This window comes from Salmo salar, chromosome 02 (assembly GCF_965601325.2).
Source record: "Salmo salar chromosome 02, fSalSal1, whole genome shotgun sequence".
Lineage (NCBI taxonomy): Eukaryota > Metazoa > Chordata > Actinopteri > Salmoniformes > Salmonidae > Salmo > Salmo salar.
The window spans coordinates 65712161-65733676 of NC_138292.1; the positions used below are offsets into that span (position 1 = coordinate 65712161).

Sequence of the window (21516 nt, forward strand, 5' to 3'; positions counted from 1 at the left end):
CGTTCTGCCCCTGAACAAGGCAGTTAACCCACTGTTCCTAGGTCGTCATTGAAAATAAGAACTTGTTCTTAACTGACTTGCCTAGTTAAATAAAGGTGTAAAAAAAAAAAAAAGGAAGTGGAGCATGACAAACCAAGAAGAAGAAGATGAGGAGGATTCGCAACGTCTTCAGAAGGAAATGTAATGAAGGGGGTTCTAAAGCCGCCTAAAGCCTATTACCACCACAAGACTCGTATATTAGAAGAGAATTCTAACAGCCTGACATTATTTAATTTGTCTGTTATTATTTGGGAAATAGAATGATGGGATTTGGGCCTTGGCATTACTGATTAGAAACCCCACAAGACTTGGAACTGTAACAGCCTGATATTATTTTTTATTCCTGTTTTATTGTTTTCTTCATTTTAAAGTATATTAATTAAACTTTTTTATGCACACTGATTGAGATAAAACGACATCTTCAATCTGTATTGTTACTCCTGTGGTTGGATGTTGATAGAGGAAAGGATTTTAAATAATGTAGACGATTAAGAAATTATCTGTGCATTTTATACCCCATATGGTATACTCTTTTTATTAAAAAATCGACAAATATATACAAATATTTTTGTTGAACAAATTTCACAAACAGTATAACTGACTTTTCGACACGTAGAAATATTACAGTAGTAATTGCTAAATCTTGAGATTGTAAATGAAAGAGGATAGGTTTCATTTTGCTCTCATTTTCACAGTGACATTGATAAAAGATACAGAAATTTCACAAAATGTTCAGGAGTACTAGTCTATTACTAGTGTACTAGTGATTTTATACTGGTACATTGAGTCAGTACTGCCAGTCTGACACATGGACATGTATCAGTATCATTCACATCCTAAATCATAGTTTAATGTGGCTACATACAACACAGGAACTATAAGAATCTACATTACTAAGTTATTACTTATGTACAGTATTTCGTTTTTTAACACCTTTTTAAACTATTTAGGATCAACAACATTATAAAATATGGGGTCCTTCATCCTCTTTAAGGTCTTTAAAGTACAAAAATACTCCCAACATCTTCTAGGTCTAGGGTAATCTTCTGTTATGGACGGATACAACTTTGCTGAAAACACTTCTATACAACTTTAGAAAGCATAGATTCCCATGCCAACCGTTGCCAGGGCTACACAGATCCCCAGAACCATTCTGAAGAGGGGTGATGCGTTGACCAGACTGGTCTGGATCTGAAGGGATCTAGCCGTCAGTTTCTCTCCTGAGAAAAGAGGAAAGGAGGAATTATTAGTATTATCTAACACACTAACTGCATATGTACTAAATATCACCGTCACCATATTCAACCAGTGTGTGTGTGCGTTCGCACATGCATGTGCCTATGCGTGCGTGTGTGTGTGTGTGTCTATGCCTGTGTGTGTGTGTGTGTGTGTGTGTGTGTGTGTGTGTGTGTGTGTGTGTGTGTGTGTGTGTGTGTGTGTGTGTGTGTGTGTGTGTGTGTGTGTGTGTGTGAGTGTGTGTAACTTACCATCAGCCAGTTTGGAGTGTGTCGACGTGTGTCTTGTGCATCTATTTCTGGTTGTCGTATGCATGAGCTCACTTTCCCTCTCTGTCACAGACACCATCTTCTGAAGATCGTCAAAGACCTGCATCACAGACAGAGGCAAGACAACATCAGTCAAAAGTCAGTCATCTTATGTACGAAGAGCCAAGAAGATCCTTAAAAAAACAAAACGGCGCTCACTTAGCTTATAGCTGAACACCAACCCTAATATCTAGCCTTATATCACCCCTAAACCATGCCTGTCCCGTTTCCCTATTGCTTGTCATCCCCCCTATCTCCCCAACCCATCTCCTCCTCCACTCCTCTCCATCCTCCTCTCCTCCTCACCTGGATGTTCAACTCGAAGGCTCTGACAGCCTCCTCCAGCATTCCTTTCCTCTCCTCCTCCTCCAGCTCTATGCTGTTCATTCTACTCCTGTACAGCTGTTTGAACAGGTTGGGGCTGCTCACGCCCGGGAAGGAAAAGAACGACAGACCCTCGCCACCCTTCAGCCCCAGAGACTTCTGGGTAATGCGGCCAAGGACTTGTCCGCCAGATAGGTCGCCGAGGTAGCGGGTGTATGCGTGGGCCACTAGGTACTCAGGGTTGTCTTTGCCGATCTGTGGAGGGAAAGAGAGAAAGAAAGAGAGAGAGAAAGAGAGTCAGTACAGTCATTGGTGTGAATGCACTATAAACCCATTCCAAGTAACCACATTCTTTTTAAAAAGTGTCTCAACTTCTAACGTTTGGATTTTTGAAACCCTCATTTGCCCCCATCATGGTTACATAAGGCAGGGTTTCCTAAACTTGGTCCTGGGGCCCATCTTGGGTGCACGTTTAGTTTTTTGCTCTAACACTACACAGATGATTCAAATAATCAAAGGTACACAGCTGATTCCAATAATCACATTTTTATGATGAGGTAGTTATTTGAATCAGCTGTGTGGTGCTAGGGCAAAAACTAAAATGTGCACCCAGAGAAGACCCCAGGACCGAGTTTGGAAAACCCTGTGGTACGATTCAACTTCCACAGTAGCTGGTAGGTTAGATTCCAGACCAGTCCAGTTTAATACACACCTGTCTGAGTCTATGGGCATAGATTTTAGTGGCAGCCGGTACAACAATCTTCTCTCTCCAGTCCTGCCCATAGAAATGCTCCAGGTCTCTCTCCACTGACTCCAGCCGTGCTAGTTCCAGGGGGAAGTATATAGGCGCGACACTCGGGTGGTTGGAGTTGTTGTCCAGAGCTTCCTCTAGTGCTTGATAGATCTCATAGAGGGAGCACAGGAGAAGCTGAGGAAAGGAGATAAAGAAAGGATATGAACTAGGGTTAGTCTCAATACTTCCATTATACACAAAATACAGTACCTTGACCCACAACAGTTTATAGCAGTACATGATAGAATGATGGAGCATGATGATGCACGGCGCTCCAGCTTGAAAAATGTTGCATGTCCACACTGAAGATTCGGATCAACTGATGGGAATTACAGTGTAGATAGGGAATCACAAGACTAATTGCGTTGTACTGGCTAGTATCTCCATTTACTAACATGCAGCAGAGGTTTAAACAGAGAGATGAATAGATGATCTTTGTCTTTATTAATGATATGTTAATGATTGATTACCTTGTACTGAGTCAGACTGATGTTTCCTCTCTGGTAGGCCAGCATCAGCTCAGTGTTCTCTGCTCTGACATGGCTGTCCTTGGTTACAGCTTTAATCTGCTCAGACAGATCACTGTGGGAGAGAGAGGGGAAAACACATTAACCCCTGTATTCAACCTGTAAAGTCCCACCATTACTGTACTGTTCACAAACGGAGAGAGAGATGGGGGGGTCATGTTAACTTCTGTTTTCAACCTGTGATAAAGACTGTCTTACACACTGAGCATACATGACCCAGTTCACACACTGAGTGATGATTGACAGACAGAAGGATGAGAGCAGAAATGCCCACTGACGTATAGAACAGCTGGGTGACATATCACTTAAAGGTGGAAAACCAACACGGGTCTACCGATGGAGGCTTACTGCTAACTGCTAATGAAGATAAGATATTGCAGGTAGATCAGAGCAATAGACACCTACTCAGAAGAACACCCCATGAAACACTGTCTCTTGCAAAAGCAGCACGTTTATTATAAGACACTTACTAACACAAGAAACATTTTAGTTTGTCTGAGATCTTCATATGCTTGGTAGAGGCAAGCACAGAGACAGCGTATATTAACTGTCTGCTAAGTTAAATCAAAACACAGAAATCAGTAGCATGCATACTGCTGGCTGTAACAACAGTTCACAGCCTTACCTGTCTGTGAGCTCCACTTGTGTCTGCATCTTCTTCTCTGTCTCCATATCTGTATTTATAACAGAGAAAACCATCAGTATGACTGAGGTAATACGGTGTCATACAGTATGATCTATAACAGAGTATACCATATAAACATGATATGTATGTTGATAATAAGCCTTTAAAATGATCACACATCAGATACTTGCATATTGCTATATGCCCCAAACAGGAATTGCAATGTCAGTTGCTATAGAAAGCTATAACCCAGAAATGGCACAAAAGTCAAATTGTAAATCAGTTTTTTCACTCACCAGTTCACAAGTTATACAATAGTTGGTCCTTTCTTTGTTATTATATTCCCACAATGAGAGACTGTCTTCTCCTTCTCTCTTTCTCCCTAAGTGTACAATCCTTACTTTGTGTGCCTCCTCTCTGGTCTCTACCTCTCTTTATACTGTCCTCCCCTCCTCCCTCCCTCCCTCCCTTCTTCTCTTTCACGGGTTAGCTGAGCTGAGAGAAACAGGAAGCAGTAAACCTGACTCAACAACAGCTCTGCTAGGAACAGCTATGGGAACATTGTGGAGGGAGGGACTAGGACTAAACATGACAGGGCAACTTTAGGAATACTAGTAATGGAAAACTGCAGGGAGGAGGGACCCGCGCTTAACATGACAGGGCAACTTTAGGAACATAAATCGAAAACTGGAGGGAGGGACCAGCGCTTAACATGACAGCGCAACTTTAGGAATATAAAGGGAAAACTGGAAGGAGGGGGACCAAGAGTAAACATGACTAACTTTATTACCACCCTGGAAAGAAGAGGGAGGAGTGAGGGAATAGCAATGGACAACTGGGGAGAATGGAGGGACAAGGACTAATCATGACAGAGCAACTTTAGGAACAACTTGGAATGGTGGAGGAGGGATCAGAAGTCAGCACTAACTAAACATGACAGTGTAACTTCAGCACTCAGGGGAGCAGAGGAAGGAGTGTTGAAATCCGGACTCTGTGTAAACTACACAGCACAATCACATGACTATGGTGTGTTTTGTCAAGAAGTGGTAGTAATCTAATGTTTGATGATTAAAGTTTGCTACTTGAAGTTCGCTAGTTGGCTCTTTGTGGGTAAATTATGTACGGTTTACTGGCCATTTTATATATACAGTGAGGGAAAAAAGTATTAGATCCCCTGCTGATTTTGTACATTTGCCCACTGACAAAGAAATGATCAGTCTATAATTTTAATGGTAGGTTTATTTGAACAGTGAGAGACAGAATAACAACACAAAAATCCTGAAAAACGCATGTCAAAAATGTTATAAATTGATTTGCATTTTAATGAGGGAAATAAGTATTTGACCCCTCTGCAAAACATGACTTAGTACTTGGTGGCAAAACCCTTGTTGGCAATCACAGAGGTCAGACGTTTCTTGTAGTTGGCCACCAGGTTTGCACACATCTCAGGAGGGATTTTGTCCCACTCCTCTTTGCAGATCTTCTCCAAGTCATTAAGGTTTCGAGGCTGACGTATGGCAACTCGAACCTTCAGCTCCCTCCACAGATTTTCTATGGGATTAAGGTCTGGAGACTGGCTAGGCCACTCCAGGACCTTAATGTGCTTATACTTGAGCTACTCCTTTGTTGCCTTGGCCGTGTGTTTTGGGTCATTGTCATGCTGGAATACCCATCTACGACAATGTTCAATGCCCTGGCTGAGGGAAGGAGGTTCTCACCCAAGATTTGACGGTACATGTCCCCGTCCATTGTCCCTTTGATGCGGTGAAGTTGTTCTGTCCCCTTAGCAGAAAAACACCCGCAAAGCATAATGTTTCCACCTCCATGTTTGACGGTGGAGATGGTGTTCTTGGGGTCATAGGCAGCATTCCTCCTCCTCCAAACACGGCGAGTTGAGTTGATGCCAAAGAGCTCCATTTTGGTCTCATCTGACCACAACACTTTCACCCAGTTGTCCTCTGAATCATTCAGATGTTCATTGGCAAACTTCAGACGGGCATGTACATGTACAGTGCCTTGCGAAAGTATTCGGCCCCCTTGAACTTTTCGACCTTTTGCCACATTTCAGGCTTCAAACATAAAGATATAAAACTGTAATTTTTTGTGAAGAATCAACAACAAGTGGGACACAATTATGAAGTGGAACGAAATTTATTGGATATTTCAAACTTTTTTAACAAATAAAAAACTGAAAAATTGTCCGTGCAAGTTAATACGTTAATACTTTGTAGCGCCACCTTTTGCTGCGATTACAGCTGTAAGTCGCTTGGGGTATGTCTCTATCAGCTTTGCACATCGAGAGACTGAAATTTTTGCCCATTCCTCCTTGCAAAACAGCTCGAGCTCAGTGAGGTTGGATGGAGAGCGTTTGTGAACAGCAGTTTTCAGTTCTTTCCACAGATTCTCGATTGGATTCAGGTCTGGACTTTGACTTGGCCATTCTAACACCTGGATATGTTTATTTGTGAACTATTCCATTGTAGATTTTGCTTTATGTTTTGGATCATTGTCTTGTTGCAAGACAAATCTCTGTCCCAGTCTCAGGTCTTTTGCAGACTCCATCAGGTTTTCTTCCAGAATGGTCCTGTATTTGGCTCCATCCATCTTCCCATCAATTTTAACCATCTTCCCCGTCCCTGCTGAAGAAAAGCAGGCCCAAACCATGATGCTGCCACCACCATGTTTGACAGTGGGGATGGTGTGTTCAGGGTGATGAGCTGTGTTGCTTTTACGCCAAACATAACGTTTTGCATTGTTGCCAAAAAGTTCGATTTTGGTTTCATCTGACCAGAGCACCTTCTTCCACATGTTTGGTGTGTCTCCCAGGTGGCTAGTGGCAAACTTTAAACGACACTTTTTATGGATATCTTTAAGAAATGGCTTTCTTCTTGCCACTCTTCCATAAAGGCCAGATTTGTGCAGTATACGACTGAATGTTGTCCTATGGACAGAGTCTCCCACCTCAGCTGTAGATCTCTGCAGTTCATCCAGAGTGATTGTGGGCCTCTTGGCTGCATCTCTGATCAGTCTTCTCCTTGTATGAGCTGAAAGTTTAGAGGGACGGCCGGGTCTTCGTAGATTTGCAGTGGTCTGATACTCCTTCCATTTCAATATTATCGCTTGCACAGTGCTCCTTGGGATGTTTAAAGCTTGGGAAATCGTTTTGTATCCAAATCCGGCTTTAAACTTCTCCACAACAGTATCTCGGATCTGCCTGGTGTGTTCCTTGTTCTTCATGATGCTCTCTGCGCTTTAAACGGACCTCTGAGACTATCACAGAGCAGGTGCATTTATACGGAGACTTGATTACACACAGGTGGATTCTATTTATCATCATTAGTCATTTAGGTCAACATTGGATCATTCAGAGATCCTCACTGAACTTCTGGAGAGAGTTTGCTGCACTGAAAGTAAAGGGGCTGAATAATTTTGCACGCCCAATTTTTCAGTTTTTTATTTGTTAAAAAAGTTTGAAATATCCAATAAATTTCGTTCCACTTCATGATTGTGTCCCACTTGTTGTTGATTCTTCACAAAAAATTACAGTTTTATATCTTTATGTTTGAAGCCTGAAATGTGGCAAAAGGTCGAAAAGTTCAAGGGGGCCGAATACTTTCACAAGGCACTGTATTCTTGAGCAGGGGGACCTTGCGGGCGCTGCAGGATTTCAGTCCTTCACGGCATAGTGTGTTACCAATTGTTTTCTTGGCGACTATGGTCCCAGCTGCCTTGAGATCATTGACAAGATCCTCCCGTGTAGTTCTGGGCTGATTCCTCACCGTTCTCATGATCATTGCAACTCCACGAGGTGAGATCTTGCATGGAGCCCCAGGCAGAGGGAGATTGACAGTTCTTTTGTGTTTCTTCCATTTGCGAATAATCGCACCAACTGTTGTCACCTTCTCACCAAGCTGCTTGGCGATGGTCTTGTAGCCCATTCCAGCCTTGTGTAGGTAGGTCTACAATCTTGTCCCTGACATCCTTGGAGAGCTCTTTGATCTTGGCCATGGTGGAGAGTTTGGAATCTGATTGATTGCTTCTGTGGACAGGTGTCTTTTATACAGGTAACAAGCTGAGATTAGGAGCACTCCCTTTAAGAGTGTGCTCCTAATCTCAGCTCGTTACCTGTATAAAAGACACCTGTGAGCCAGAAATCTTTCTGATTGAGAGGGGGTCAAATACTTATTTCCCTCATTAAAAGGCGTTTTTCTGGATTTTTTTGTTGTTATTCTGTCTCTCACTGTTCAAATAAACCTAACATTAAAATTATAGACTGATCATTTCTTTGTCAGTGGGCAAACGTACAAAATCAGCAGGGGATCAAATACTTATAATATATATATATTTAAAAAAGGTAATGAAATACATGTGATTGAATACATTTTCCATAAACTCGTGAAATACTGTAAATTTCCCAACACTAAATGCAGAAGAGGTAAGAACAATTACCCAATGTACAAGTCACATTGTGGTTTATGTGTCATTATTTTCTGATACATAGCAACATTTCATAATGGACTCGCTGACATTGCACTCTCCTGATGTTCAAGTGCAATGTCTGGCTAAAATAAGACAGAGTCACAGACACAGTGAACTTGAAGTCCACAGTCCAAATACACTCTTATAACAGCCTGTCCCCATTGGATAACCTTTTTTGGTTGCAGGTAGAACCCTTTTTGGTTCCAGGTAGAACACCTTTGGGTTCCATGTAGAACCCTCTATGGGAAGGGATCTACATGGAACCCAAAAGGGTTCTAGCCGACTTGGAACCAAAAAGACTCTACCTGCAACCAAAAAAGGTTATTCAAAGTATTCTCCTATGGGGAACGCTGAAGAACCCTTTAAGGTTCTAGCACCTTGTACTGCACTTTGTCATTGTATATTATTTTGTTCCACTAGACTAACCTTAGTCTCTGTGGATGTACTGTACAGTACATTCAATTAAAATGGGTAAAGAGAGATTAATAGACACCTGTTGGTTTAATTGTTAACAGTGTAACCTAAATACTCTCCACTGTTTCTGTACACACAGTGTGCTGCAATGCTGTCAATCTCCCTCTCTCTGTCACAACAAAGCACTCAATCATGCCTGGAAATGGCAGTGGCACTTTGGCAATGATGTATCACACTGAGAAGTAAACTTCTATTACTATTTAATCCCCTCTTAGGTCTAATATCAGTTGATGATTCATATATGAATGATATTGTTAATGTGGTTTATAAGGGTATAATTATTCGATTTTGATGCAATAAGATTTGGTTTAAAGATTCATTTATTTAATGGAGAATAATCCATAACTGTAACTTTGTTGCAACCTGCAGTCCGCAACAATACAGCCAAATATATAGGTTGCGTATTGCTTTGTGCCAAATTGTAGCAATAAAATAATTGGTCATAAAGGTTTTGGACGTGATTTTCATGCCGAATCAGTCAGCGATAAGAATATTGCTTTGAACGCTTACCGTGATTCAGCGACTATGTGGACGTGAGGGAAGGGGGTGCAAATGGGTTGAGAACGATTCGACCATTTCCTAAACATGAGTCCGCGGAATTTGTACCAGCAGGGACTCGCATTCCAATGGTGTTGAAATCATCCCCCCAACGAAGGTGACTTCAAATTCAGGAAATTATGGAGCAACGATTTATCACCCATAAATTGAGTAGAGTAGGCTAGCCTGACAGTCTGTGAGTAAAAACATATGATTTTTTATCACACGGCAAAATTGTAACATACATTGCAATGTTTTGCAAATAATACTTTCACCAATAATACTGATTTAGTTACCCTATGAATAGTATATGCCAATGTCTCATTTTACGTAAGCCACGCGCCTCCACCCACCGGGTGCGTTATCCAGCGCTTTTGAGCGCAGCAAACTTTGAACTCTTCAGAGATGGCGACAAGCGGTGGGTGAAGTTTGGAGGTGGTCCATCAGTTCTTTGTCGACACATCGGAAAGCCAAAACGGAGCTCTCTTGATCTGTTGTTGTTGTTAAACACATAGCTATTTCATAATCGAAATGACCGCGAGCTGTTGAGCAACATAGCCACCTCCGTACTGCGTTTACATTTGTGCGGAGCAGGTAGGCAGTGTTTGTTTAGAGGTGGTAGAATGCACCTTTTAGGAGATTCAAATGCATATTCTTGCCAGTGTGCCCAAGCAGCTTCTTTGCAATAGTAGCCTATTCAGTATATTTGAACCTATACATTGTATCATGTAATGTGCATCGATTTTAATGTCTATATTACTGCCTCTTTTCCCAGGTGTAGAAGATGGGAGAGGTGGGCCTTGTGACCAGCCGCAGTCAGAGAGAGAAGAAAAGATCTCACAAAGACTTCCTGAGAGAGGAGGATGAGGATGATGACCTAGTGGCGGACGAGGAACAACTTGTCAAAGAACGCAAATGCAAGAAGTCATACAAGAAGAAGAGACATTCAGGTTTGGAATTTGGCTACATAGTGAGCGTGACTATGAAATTTGGAGCAATGGCACCCTATTCCCTACATAGTGCACTACTTAGTTTTGACCATGGTCAAAACTAGTGCACTATGTAAGGTATAGGGCACCATGTGGGATGCACATCTCCCTGTAATTTTGGCTCAATCTCATAGGAGCTGCATCCTTTCCTACTCTCTACAGGTAACCACACCCACCCCCACAGTTGGACCAATGGCAGTGCAGGACTGGAGTTGAATGTTCTCTCCCATCACCAGTACGACCACCAGACCAGTGAATCACCAGACGAATGGTTGACAGAGGGGGAGAAAATTGAGGAAGTGAGTGAATAGGTGGGGTGAGTCTCCATTGTATGTCCTTGATTCCTTGCAGCCTCAGACATTCTCCTCTAATGAGGTTTAAGAAGGAGTCAAGGAGAGAGGATACAAGGAATCAACAAAAATACAATTGAGGTTCACCTGGGGACTAAAGCCTCTTTCTGTAGATAGTAAGAGGAAGACCAAGTTGCCCTGTAGACACTGACCTAAGTTATGTCTAGCATTTCCCCACTAGTGATTAATGTTAATGATATAGGGAGGGTGTACTGATCCTAGATCTGTGTCTAAAAGAGCAGCTTCTAGGTGTTATTGTGTAAAATGGACAGCAGAGGGCAGTGCTTGGTAAGTTTCCTTCCACTGATCTTCTTTTCTGCTTCTTACTCATCCCTCGTTTCTTTTTCCCGCTCCTCTTCCAGGGTAGGGTGGAGTCTACCATGTCATCATTCTGGATGTACATGGACGACCAGCAGAACGAGATAAGCGCAGAGGCCTCTACAGCTAGTTGCAGTCTCATGACCCCTGATGCCACAGACTCACCCATGTTGACAGGGCCTGAGGTAGACCCAGTGAACGCGGCGGCCCACCTACAGCTGCTGGGGGAATCCCTGTCTCACATTGGCCACCGGCTTCAGGGAACTAAGGTGGGCTGGTTGAACACTGTTGGCTTCATTGTCCTCACACTGAAAGGCTACTAAATACGGACATGTAATGCAAGCATTGTATGATGAATCGGTCTGTCTGTTTCTAACACACTCTCTCGCTCTCTTTCGCCCTGACGCTCCCTTTATTTCTGTGTCTCTTTCCCTGTCTCTCTATCTCTCTCTGTGTCTCTGTCTCTCTTGTTCTCTCTCTCTCTCTAGGAGATGATGGCAGTGTCAGGTAGTCTGTCTGTTTTACTGGACTCTCTACTGTGTGCCCTGGCTCCCCTGGCCTGTCTCACCTCTCTGGTCCCCAAGCTACGCAGCTGCCCTTCACACACACACACACACACACACACACAAAGTAGCTGTCAAATGATAAAGACTCTCACCACCAACTTCTATTATCCCTGTCTTTCTTCTAGGCAAAGACTCTGGACAACATTGTCTATGTGATGCCTGGTTTGTGAAGTCTGTCTGATGAGGAGAAGAGCCTTAACCAGGGCAAGTAGGAAGTTGTCATACTTTGAAAAGATGTTCCTTCCTGTCTGTTTGGGGCCTTTTGAAGGGATGGGGGGGAAATAAGCTATTTGTTTTAAGAGGGGCTTAAGCGAACGTCCCATTCTGTACGGAGCGCTCTACTTTACCTGTGTCCAAAGTTTTCTGGGTTCATATTGAATTTGAAAGATAAACCATTTGTTTAGATTCATTGTTTTATTTGTTCAATTAAAACGTGTTTTGTTCATGCACTCGTTTTGATATTTTTCTAACTTGGCATGACAAGAGCTTCTAATCAACGGTTCTTGAATTATTGTTCCAGATTAAATGCTTTGATTATTTAAAGGAATCATTTCCACTTCTTGAGCTCTGACTCATCACGTAAGACTGTCAGTGCCTGTTCTCACAACGGCCACATATTTTTAGACTGACTGGATATGTCAGACAGTGCTGGAGTGCTTCTTCTGGTTTGGCTCTAGAACTGTAAAACACTGCAGTGGGTATCTTGCTACTTGGGTATAATTTTCCAGGGCCACATTAATTTGCTAGAAGTTGTTGAACGTTGCAGATTGACTAGAAATGCCATGAATAGAGCCAATGTGATTCCTTGTTCTACATGTCAAAGAGGCATGTTTGTTCTACATAGCCTATTTCTCTGAACATTCCAAAATGTTGCATCCTGCTGGGCACGCCCCAGATGTTCAACCATCCCTGTATAACTAATCTAGCTCATAATGTACCATCACATATACATTACCAGTCAAAGGTTTGGACTCATTCCTGGCTTTTTCTTTATTTACTATTTTACTATACTGTGGAATAATAGTGAAGACTAAACTGAAATAACACATGGAATCATGTAGTAACCCAAAAGTCTTAAATCAAAATATGTTTTAGATTTGAGATTCTTCAAGGTATCCACCCTTTGCCTTGATTAACAGAATGTGACTGGCAGAACGGGTGTTGTATGTGGAGGATGAGGGCTGCAGTAGATATCTCAGATGGGGAGGAGTGAGGCCTAAGAGGGTTTTATAAATAAGCATCAACCAGTGGGTCTTGCGACGGGTATGCAGAGATGACCAGTCTACAGAGGAGTATAGAGTGCAGTGATGTGTCCTATAAGGAGCATTGGTGGACAATCTGATGGCCGAATGGTAAAGAACCTCTAGCCGCACCCTTACCTGCCTTGTTAAAAGTTCATTTCTGGAATTTCTTTCCTTAATGCCTTTGAGGCAATCAGTTGTGTTGTGACAAGGTAGGGATGGCATACAGAAGATAGCCCAAGTCCATAATATGGCAAGAACAGCTCAAATAAGCAAAGAGAAACGACAGTCCATCACTACTTTAAGACAAGAAGGGTCAGTCAATCTGGAAAATGTCAACAGCTTTGAAAGTTTCTTCAAGTGTAGTCGCAAAAACCAAGCGCTATGATGAAACTGGCTCTCATGAGGACTGCCACAGGAAAGGAAGACCCATAGTTACCTCTGCTACAGAGGATAAATTCATTAGAGTTACCAGGCTCAGAAATTGCAGCTGAAATAAATGCTTCAGAGTTCAAGTAACAGACACATCTCTTTATCAATTGTTCAGAGGAGACTGAGTGAATCAGGCCTTCAGGGTCCAATTGCTGCAAAGAAACCACTACTAAAGGACACCAATAAGAAGAAGAGACTTGCTTGGGCCAAGAAACACGAGCAATGGACATTAGACCGGTGGAAATCTGTCCTTTGGTCTGATCAGTCCAAATTTGAGATTTTTGGTTCCAACCGCCGTGTCTTTGTGAGACACAGAGTAGGTGAACGGATGATCTCCGCATGTGTGGTTACCACCGTGAAGCAACAGGACAATGTAGAAAATATTAAAAATAAAGAAAAACTCTTCAATGAGAAGGTGTCCAAACTTTTGACTGGTGATGTCGATTGTTACCCACTCTCTCCATCGTAGGCCATCGCCACCCATGTACCCCTCATTGGCTGTGGTGAAAGTTTGGCATGAGTGTCACTGTTTACACCTCCGCCTCTCCACGGAATACCTGGTAGCCTCTGAACAATAGAGCCAGAGAATGTTGGTGTGTTTCAGCGTGCGTGTGACAGAGAAAGGGAGTGTGTACTAGGTAGACAGGTGACTCACTGATACTGACACTCCTTAATCCATGTAGTTTGGCCGTATTTAGAGGTAGATGAGGAAGGAATGATGTTGCCATAACAGACTGATAGAGGTGAGAAGGGTTGTATAGGAGAGACAAGTCGGTTCAGAGCGATTGGGTTCATCTGAGAAAAGGAAGGAGAAGAAGTACAGGGATACAGACAGAAAACCCAGCAACCCATTCCAACAAACTCCCATCTGGGTAAGGGTGACACCTCAGTAGATTTAGTTGGTTGATGTGTGTACTGTGTATGTAGGTCAAGGGGGGTTCTTAAAACTAAACATATCATAGAACATAAGGTATTTAAAAGCCTTGAATTTCTTCATATTGAACATGATCTAATCTAAATCAAGACGCCTGTGAAAGTGAAGCTCTTGCTACAGTACTGCTTCTCCTACACCTCACGGAGGTCTTCATTTGACCTCAACACCTGTTGCAATGCCACCCTGCCATGTGTAGGCAGTAAACTATATGGTTGTTTTAAACTGCTCATAATGCACAGGATCAGGTCTGTTCCAGTTTCGCTGCTAGGAGAATAGGAGTGTTAAGAGTTGACAGGATGTGGTCATCTGGTTAGAAACATAGGATATAAACAACAGGTTGTCAGGGCGTATCTTACTGCAGTAGCCCTACATGCTGTATATGTCGTACTGTTTCTACTGTTTTTATGTTCTGTTACTATGAGCATGCAGTGTACATTGTGTGTTTTGAGTATTACTCCACACGTTCTAAACAGAATGTAGTTGGACAGGCCTGGCAGGGGTATGTAGTTGGACAGGCCTGGCAGGCGTGTGGGGGTGTGGCTGGGAATTGCACATGATGCATACACACACAAGGAAAGAGAGATGGGGAGAGAATAGAGGAGGGAAAGATTGATACTACATAGGTAGATCAGTGAACACCGAAAATACCTCACCTGTAACTTGAATCTTTGCATTTCTGATACGCACATTACAATTGAAAGATAGATACACACATACACACACACACACACACACACACACCAGACACACAACTTCAAAGGTGTTCACTGACAGTAAGCATTTATTTGTAACATCTCTTCTGGATTATCTTTTGAATTCTAATTGTCATAGTATGACTGACCTAGGTTAACGCAGGAGGCAACCCAGCCCACATTTCCAGTTTAACTTTCAGGTGTGTTAATCATGGCAGTTAGACAGACTGGGTGTGAGAGAGAAGCCAGCGGCTACACACAAAGACACACACCCTTACATGTTATTCCCATGCTGATAACTAGTGGTATGGAGAACAAAGTCATTTATTCACGCAAATGAACATCAACTTGAACATCAGGCATACTGTAAGTAATACCTCTTCAGTATCTGTAACCAATCTCTCTCTCTTTCAGCTATGACTGACGTCCTCCCCGGCAGCCATGCCGGAACGCCAGAGCTCCGCCTGGTCCTCCTAGGGACCATCGGCTGTGGCAAGACCCTGTCAGGAGACACCCTCCTGGGCCAAGCCTCCTCCGGCTCTCCTTCCTCTTCTGGTTCTTCCCCCAGGCTTTGCCAGCTGAGGCGTGGGGCCTCTGAGGGCCGGCGGTTGACTGTGGTGGAGGCCCCTCGCTGGTACTGGAGCGGGGGCCACATGGAGGCTGGGGTGAGGAAGGAGACAGAGAGGGCACTTGAGCTGGCTGCCCCGGGGCCACACGCCTTCCTGCTGCTGGTTCCTGTCGGCCAGTTCACTGAGGTGAGTCTGATAGTTCTCTAATCGTTCAGAGGTCGTTCAGAGAAGTTCTATGTTTCTTTGTTATTGTGTCTCTGGTGTTTTGTCATGTAGTCTTACTATGGGGTTGTGAATCTTGAACAGACTCTATGTTCTGTGTTATTTCCTTTTGTGTGACTTAATGATGCACATTGTGCTTATGAATACCATCTATTTGCATGGTTCTAATTGATCCAGGTGGAGCGCAGAGTGCCCGCTGAGCTGGAGGAGGTGTTTGGGGAGGGGGTGTTGAAACACACCCTGGTGCTGTTCACCTGTGGAGACTACCTGATGGGCCAGGGGGCGGGACAGTACCTGGAGGGAGAGGACCCTGGGCTCAGGGAGGTGATTGACAGGTGTGGGGGCCAATACCACGTCATCAACAACCGCCGACCGCAGGACAGGGAGCAGGTCAAGGAGCTGCTGGAGAAGGTAACCATGACAACCAACCCATCTTATAATGATGACAATGGATCCAATTGACGTAGTGCCTGTATGTTCTATATGTGCTTCTACTGTCAATTTGTAGGACCCACCCACTTTATTGACACATCACTTTCAAATACTTTATTACTATATCAACGGAATGTTGCAAATACGTATAACCACCCTGTTGGTATTTGATATTTGAGGCACTGTGCTTTATTGCAGGTGGACAACATGGTACAAAAGAACAGAGGATGCTACATACGACAAAACACCCTGCAGAGAGAGATGGAAGAACAAGCGAGGGAGAGAGAGAGGGAACTGAAGGAGAAGGTGGAAGAACAAGCGAGAGAGAGAGAGAGGGAACTGAAGGAGAAGGTGGAAAAACAAGCGAGGGAGAGAGAGAGGGAACTGAAGGAGAAGGTGGAAGAACAAGCGAGAGAGAGAGAGAGGGAACTGAAGGAGAAGGTGGAAAAACAAGCGAGGGAGAGAGAGAGAGAACTGAAGGAGAAGGTGGAAAAACAAGCGAGGGAGAGAGAGAGAGAACTGAAGGAGAAGGTGGAAAAACAAGCGAGGGAGAGAGAGAGAGAACTGAAGGAGAAGGTGGAAAAACAAGCGAGGGAGAGAGAGAGAGAACTGAAGGAGAAGGTGGAAAAACAAGCGAGGGAGAGAGAGAGAGAACTGAAGGAGAAGGTGGAAAAACAAGCGAGGGAGAGAGAGAGGGAACTGAAGGAGAAGGTGGAAAAACAAGCGAGGGAGAGAGAGAGAGAACTGAAGGAGAAGGTGGAAAAACAAGCGAGGGAGAGAGAGAGGGAACTGAAGGAGAAGGTGGAAGAACAAGCGAGGGAGAGAGAGAGGGAACTGAAGGAGAAGGTGGAAGAACAAGCGAGGGAGAGAGAGAGAGAACTGAAGAAGAGGTACAAAGTGAAGGAGGAGAGAGAGACTGTGCTGGAATTGAGACACGCCACAAACACAGAGACACGCAGATATTGTGGAAGCCAGAAAAGAGAGGTTACGCCTAACTCTGCCATAGAGAGGAGAAGAGAGGAAGAGAGTGAGGAGAAGGAAAACTGGAAGGAAGAGATGGAGAAGAGAAGGAAAGAGAGGGATGAGATAATGAAGAGCAGAAAAGAGAGGGAAGAGATGGAGAGAAAAATAGAGGAAGAGTGGGAGAAGAGAAGAAAAGATGAGATGGAGAAGAGAAGGGAGAGAGAGAGGGAACTGAAGGAGAAGGTGGAAGAACAAGCGAGGGGGAGAGAGAGGGAACTGGAATCTAGACACGTCACAAACACAGAGACACGCAGATATTGGGGAAACAGGAAAAGAGAGGTTACGCCTAACTCTGCTATAGAGAGGAGAAGAGAGGAAGAGAGGGAGGAGATCAAGAGGAGAAGGGAAGAGATGGAGAGGAAAAGAGAAGAAGAGATTGAGAGGAGAAGAAGGGGAGAGGGGGAAGATATGGAAGAGAAAGTGACTGTGAAACCCTTGGTTAACTGTCTTCAATCAACACCACAGCAGCAGCCAACAGAGCCCCAAAATGGTGGTCCAGCACTGTTCACGAGGATCCCTAGTTTCCATCTGACTGAAGGTAAAGACCCATTTTGTATGGAAACTGTCCGCTAGTCACACTTCGGTATGAATATATATGTCCATTACTCAAACCAAGCTCAAACAAACTACTATGACACTGAAAGTAATGTGTGGTAATGAAGGGTTGTTCACTAGACTGTGTTCCACTGTTGTAATTCTCTCTTTTTGTCTCTAGAGGACGCTATACTCTCACAGCTGTCCGAACTCGAAGCAAAACCAACCCAGAAAGTTGTTAATACCTGTAAGTCACATACTTCTCAGTGTAACACAACAATATCAATTGTGGTGTTCTTTAACTTTTCCCCATTTCATCTAAATGTGAGAGAGATCTAAACATACTGTCTGTCCTTGTCAGTCTGCCACAGAATCAACAGCTTTGGAGTGATATAAACATACTGTCTGTCCTTGTCAGTCTGCCACAGAATCAACAGCTTTGGAGAGAAGACAACCTCCTACTCTTTACCCTCCTCCTCCTCCTCCTCCTCCCAGTCAGAGTTGCGTGTGGTTCTGCTGGGTAGGTCAGGGTCGGGGAAGAGTGCAGCAGGTAATATCATACTGGGACGGGAGGAGTTTGTGTCTCGACCAGACATGACCACAGCCGTCACTCAGGACTGTCAGAAGAGCAGGGCCCTCGTCGCCGGGAGACGGGTTAGTGATTGATTAATCATTTATTACAGCTTTATTTGGTTTCTTCTATTTTTTTAATCATTGAATAATATGAGGTCTATTGAGTTTAATTGAGGTCTGCAGTTTGACTTGTTTCAAACTGAAACCCATCAAGTATTATGTCTAAGAATGTTATAGTGTTAATGACTGTAAACACTTTCACGTCAGTAAAATCAATATAGTAGTGACCTCAAATGACGAGCTACATGCCAGTCATTTCAGACCTCAACAAATCCTCTTCTCCCCTTCTTTATCCTCCCTCTCCCTCCAGGTGGCAGTGGTGGACACTCCAGACTGGTTCCGCTCTGAGCACCCTCCAGACGTGGTCCGTTCCCAGCTGTCGTCCTGTGTGGCCCTCTCGGCCCCTGGCCCCCACGCCTTCATCCTCTGTGTCCCCGTGGACCAACCAGCCCGGGCAGAGCTACAGGCTCTAGGGGTCCTGGAGAAAGTCTTTGGTCCCGGGGCAGTCCGGACCCACACCCTGGTCCTCTTCACTCACGCCGATCGGCTGAAGGAGAGCGGGAAAGTGGGAGTGGAAGGAGTGGAGAAGTATATTTCGAGCCAGAGGAGAGATTTGTTGGAGTTGGTTAAGCGATGTGGGGATCGGTATCATGTGATGGAGAGAGGGAGCGGAGGAGAAGAGGAGAGGAAGAGGAGTGTGGGGGAGTTATTGGAGAAGGTGGAGCAGACGGTGAGAGAGGGAGGAGGAGAGTGTTTCTCCTGTCCTCTCTTCCAGGAGGCGGAGGATAGGGTGAGACAGAGACAGAAGGAGATAGTGAGGGAGAGGAGAGGAAGAGGAGAGGAGGTGAAGAGACAAGCACTTCATTCCTACTCCATGCAGCCCTTGAGAGAGAGAGAGGAAGAGGTGGATGAGGAGGAGATGGAGAGAACGAGAGATGAGGCGGAGAAGAGCGTAAGCGCCCTGGAATTGGGAAATCTTCCCTCTCTCTCGTCCTCCTCTGCATGGTCTTCGTCGCTCCTTCGCTCGGTGTGGGAGAAGGTGGGGGCGGGAGCGAGTCAGGTCCCCAAGCTGACGGCTGGAGGTGCACTGCTGGGTGGGGTGGTGGGCGTGTTCTTTGGAGGGCCCATAGGGGGAGCTATAGGGGCCACTGCTGGATCTGTGGTCACTGAGGTGGGGAGAAGGAGGTTTAGCAAGACAAAGAACTCAGCAGAAGATACAGTTGCCACAGGGAGAATAGAGGGAGAAATCTTGGACAAAGTGTTGAAAACCGAGTGAGAGAGTCAGATCCACACAAGTCGATATGGATGTACAGTACAGCATTTTATGAGAGGTTATTTGATAGGTTTCTACTTATGATATATATCCACAGGTGGTTGCCTGTGACCGCGCAGACGTTGTATATATCTGTGATTTATAAACTGGGTTGGTCGAGTCCTGAATGCTGATTGGCGGACAGCCGTGGTATATCAGACAGTATACCACGGGTATGACAAACATTTATTTTTACTGTACTAATTACGTTGGTAACTAGTTTATAATAGCAATAAGGCACCTCGGGGGTTTGTGGTATATGGCCAATATACCACGGCTAAGGGCTGTGTCCAGGCACTCTGCGTTGCATCGTGGATAAGAACAGCCCTTAGCCGTGGTATATTGGCCATATACCACACCACCTCGGGCCTTATTGCTTAAACATAATGTTGGTAACGTACAACATATACTGATGTGTAAGTTGTTTTGCGGCAAATAACGGTTGTCATTGACTTCTTTATTGTTTTGCTGTATTTCTTTTCCAGCTGTTACAATTATGACTTGTTAAATAACTCTTCATTATTATACAAATTACATTCAACATGGGTTCTTTAAATGTTAAACTACTATTGTGCATATAGTTAATGCTTTTGTTAATGCTAATAAAACACATTGCATGATAATATCATTCAGTTGGGTTTGAAGGCCTCATTTGCTCCTATCAGATGGAACATGGCTTCATGGTTACAATATGTAAAGTTGGTCCTGCAATATGTAATAAAGCCCAGAGGGGAGGCAGAGGAAAGAGGGTATTATCTCCATGTCCCAGACTGCTTTGCCTCACCCTCCAGGCCTCTTGTATCAGTAGGACTGGATAGAGCAGGTGTAGGACACCAACCCCTACCACACCAAACACCACTCCTCTGTGTGAGCTGATCCTCAGGGGCCTCCGTAGTTCACCCTACAAGCTCTCACAGTCTCACGTCAGAATTAAACGTTCATCCATGTTTCTCAAACGTCACATTTCAAAGTGTTTGAGGTTGAGCGTAGCCGTCAACTCCAAATTCTTAATGCTAGGCATAGGCTTAAAACAAAATATAAAAAACTACTTTATATCACTGGATTCGAACATGCAACCTTTGGCCCTTTGGAACCACAGGCAGATGCTTACGCCCATCCCCATCTACAATGCCCTAGAAAAGCCAAAACCTACTGATGGTAACAGCTGTTGGCCTGCACGGAGGGAGCCGGCCCTGGAGCCGCGGAGCGCACCACCGTTGGCCTGCACGGAGGGAGCCAGGGCCAGGTTGGCACGTCAGAGATGGAGGCTAGAGGCAGAGGCAATAGGGTTATGTAACCAGTCCTTCCTGTTGTGTCAGAACGACCGGGTGTGGTGGGGGGTCTGAGAGAGAGAAAGGGAGAGGGAACGAGGGCCCCTGTGGCTGTTTTTCTCTTATTTCCGGCTCTTTTTCTTGCCCTTCCCTCTCTCCCCTCTTCCATGCATGTAGCGGTTGATTGCACCACAGTATCCCCATCAGGCAACTTAATGGCTGTAGATGAGACAGCACTAACTGTAGAGCCATTTCCTGGCCACCTGATAGCTGGAGACATGCAGCCAACCTAGGGGAAAGGGTTGATGGGGACACCAACTAGGGCTGGGCGATATCGTCAACATTTTTGACGGTATGATGGTATTTGACAGTATTTTATGTTTTTTTATAATAAAAGTTGTAAATATGCTTCATGAGTAGTGCAGGACCGTCGGTAGGGTGGCAACAAATACATTCTAGGTGGTTTCGATGGGGCTTTCTCTTCTGATTGCTTTATACTGTTCAATCAAACTTCATCCTAACATTATTTTGAGCATTTTCATCCATTTCTGCATTTTATTCACTCGTGTTATCTCTCCTCGCTGTACCACCTTTGTTTTGTCTTTGTATGCCTCTGTGTTGTGAAAAAGTAACTTTTTCTTTATCAGAATAATTAT

The 21516-nt window shown here is 44.2% G+C and overlaps 3 protein-coding genes across 4 annotated transcripts; 2 read left to right on the plus strand and 1 right to left on the minus strand.

The window, feature by feature from the left end:
- Nucleotides 1–535: 535 nt before the first annotated feature.
- On the minus strand, nt 536–4307 carry LOC106590330 (heme oxygenase). Its single transcript, XM_014181218.3, has 7 exons — nt 4149–4307; nt 3853–3901; nt 3171–3282; nt 2620–2835; nt 1890–2162; nt 1527–1644; nt 536–1259 (listed from the first exon to the last, which is right to left on the minus strand). Exons 2-7 carry the CDS (start codon nt 3897–3899, stop codon nt 1132–1134), a joined length of 894 nt encoding a protein of 297 aa, XP_014036693.1. The 5' UTR covers nt 3900–3901; nt 4149–4307; the 3' UTR covers nt 536–1131.
- A 5425-nt stretch (nt 4308–9732) lies between these two features.
- LOC106590338 (uncharacterized) lies at nt 9733–12014 on the plus strand. 2 transcript variants are annotated; one of them, XM_014181241.3, is made up of 5 exons: nt 9733–9936; nt 10118–10292; nt 10494–10630; nt 11044–11268; nt 11488–12014. In XM_014181241.3, exons 2-5 carry the CDS (start codon nt 10127–10129, stop codon nt 11719–11721), a joined length of 762 nt encoding a protein of 253 aa, XP_014036716.3. In that variant the 5' UTR covers nt 9733–9936; nt 10118–10126; the 3' UTR covers nt 11722–12014. The 2 variants fall into 2 exon arrangements, with proteins under 2 accessions (XP_014036716.3, XP_014036747.3); XM_014181272.3 differs by having other exon boundaries at nt 11691–12014.
- Nucleotides 12015–13816: 1802 nt separating this feature from the next.
- On the plus strand, nt 13817–20217 carry LOC106590316 (uncharacterized). The gene is made up of 7 exons (XM_014181200.3): nt 13817–14110; nt 15279–15619; nt 15833–16066; nt 16286–17648; nt 17826–17891; nt 18063–18298; nt 18588–20217. The coding sequence occupies exons 2-7, from the start codon at nt 15281–15283 to the stop codon at nt 19551–19553; spliced, it is 3204 nt and encodes a 1067-aa protein (XP_014036675.3). The 5' UTR covers nt 13817–14110; nt 15279–15280; the 3' UTR covers nt 19554–20217.
- The last annotated feature ends 1299 nt before the right edge of the window (nt 20218–21516 follow it).

Excerpts from the sequence above, each read along its gene's own strand:
- LOC106590330 (XM_014181218.3), bottom strand. The coding sequence starts at position 3,899 with ATGGAGACAGAGAAGAAGATGCAGACACAAGTGGAGCTCACAGACAG. Across the intron at positions 1,645-1,889 it reads CCTTCGAGTTGAACATCCAG|GTCTTTGACGATCTTCAGAA; the intron begins GTGAGGAGGAGA and ends TCTGTGATGCAG. Across the intron at positions 1,260-1,526 it reads ACACTCCAAACTGGCTGATG|GAGAGAAACTGACGGCTAGA; the intron begins GTAAGTTACACA and ends CTCTTTTCTCAG.
- LOC106590338 (XM_014181241.3), top strand. The coding sequence starts at position 10,127 with ATGGGAGAGGTGGGCCTTGTGACCAGCCGCAGTCAGAGAGAGAAGAAA. Across the intron at positions 10,631-11,043 it reads AGGGGGAGAAAATTGAGGAA|GGTAGGGTGGAGTCTACCAT; the intron begins GTGAGTGAATAG and ends CTCCTCTTCCAG. Across the intron at positions 11,269-11,487 it reads ACCGGCTTCAGGGAACTAAG|GAGATGATGGCAGTGTCAGG; the intron begins GTGGGCTGGTTG and ends CTCTCTCTCTAG.
- LOC106590316 (XM_014181200.3), top strand. The coding sequence starts at position 15,281 with ATGACTGACGTCCTCCCCGGCAGCCATGCCGGAACGCCAGAGCTCCGC. Across the intron at positions 15,620-15,832 it reads CTGTCGGCCAGTTCACTGAG|GTGGAGCGCAGAGTGCCCGC; the intron begins GTGAGTCTGATA and ends TAATTGATCCAG. Across the intron at positions 16,067-16,285 it reads TCAAGGAGCTGCTGGAGAAG|GTGGACAACATGGTACAAAA; the intron begins GTAACCATGACA and ends GCTTTATTGCAG.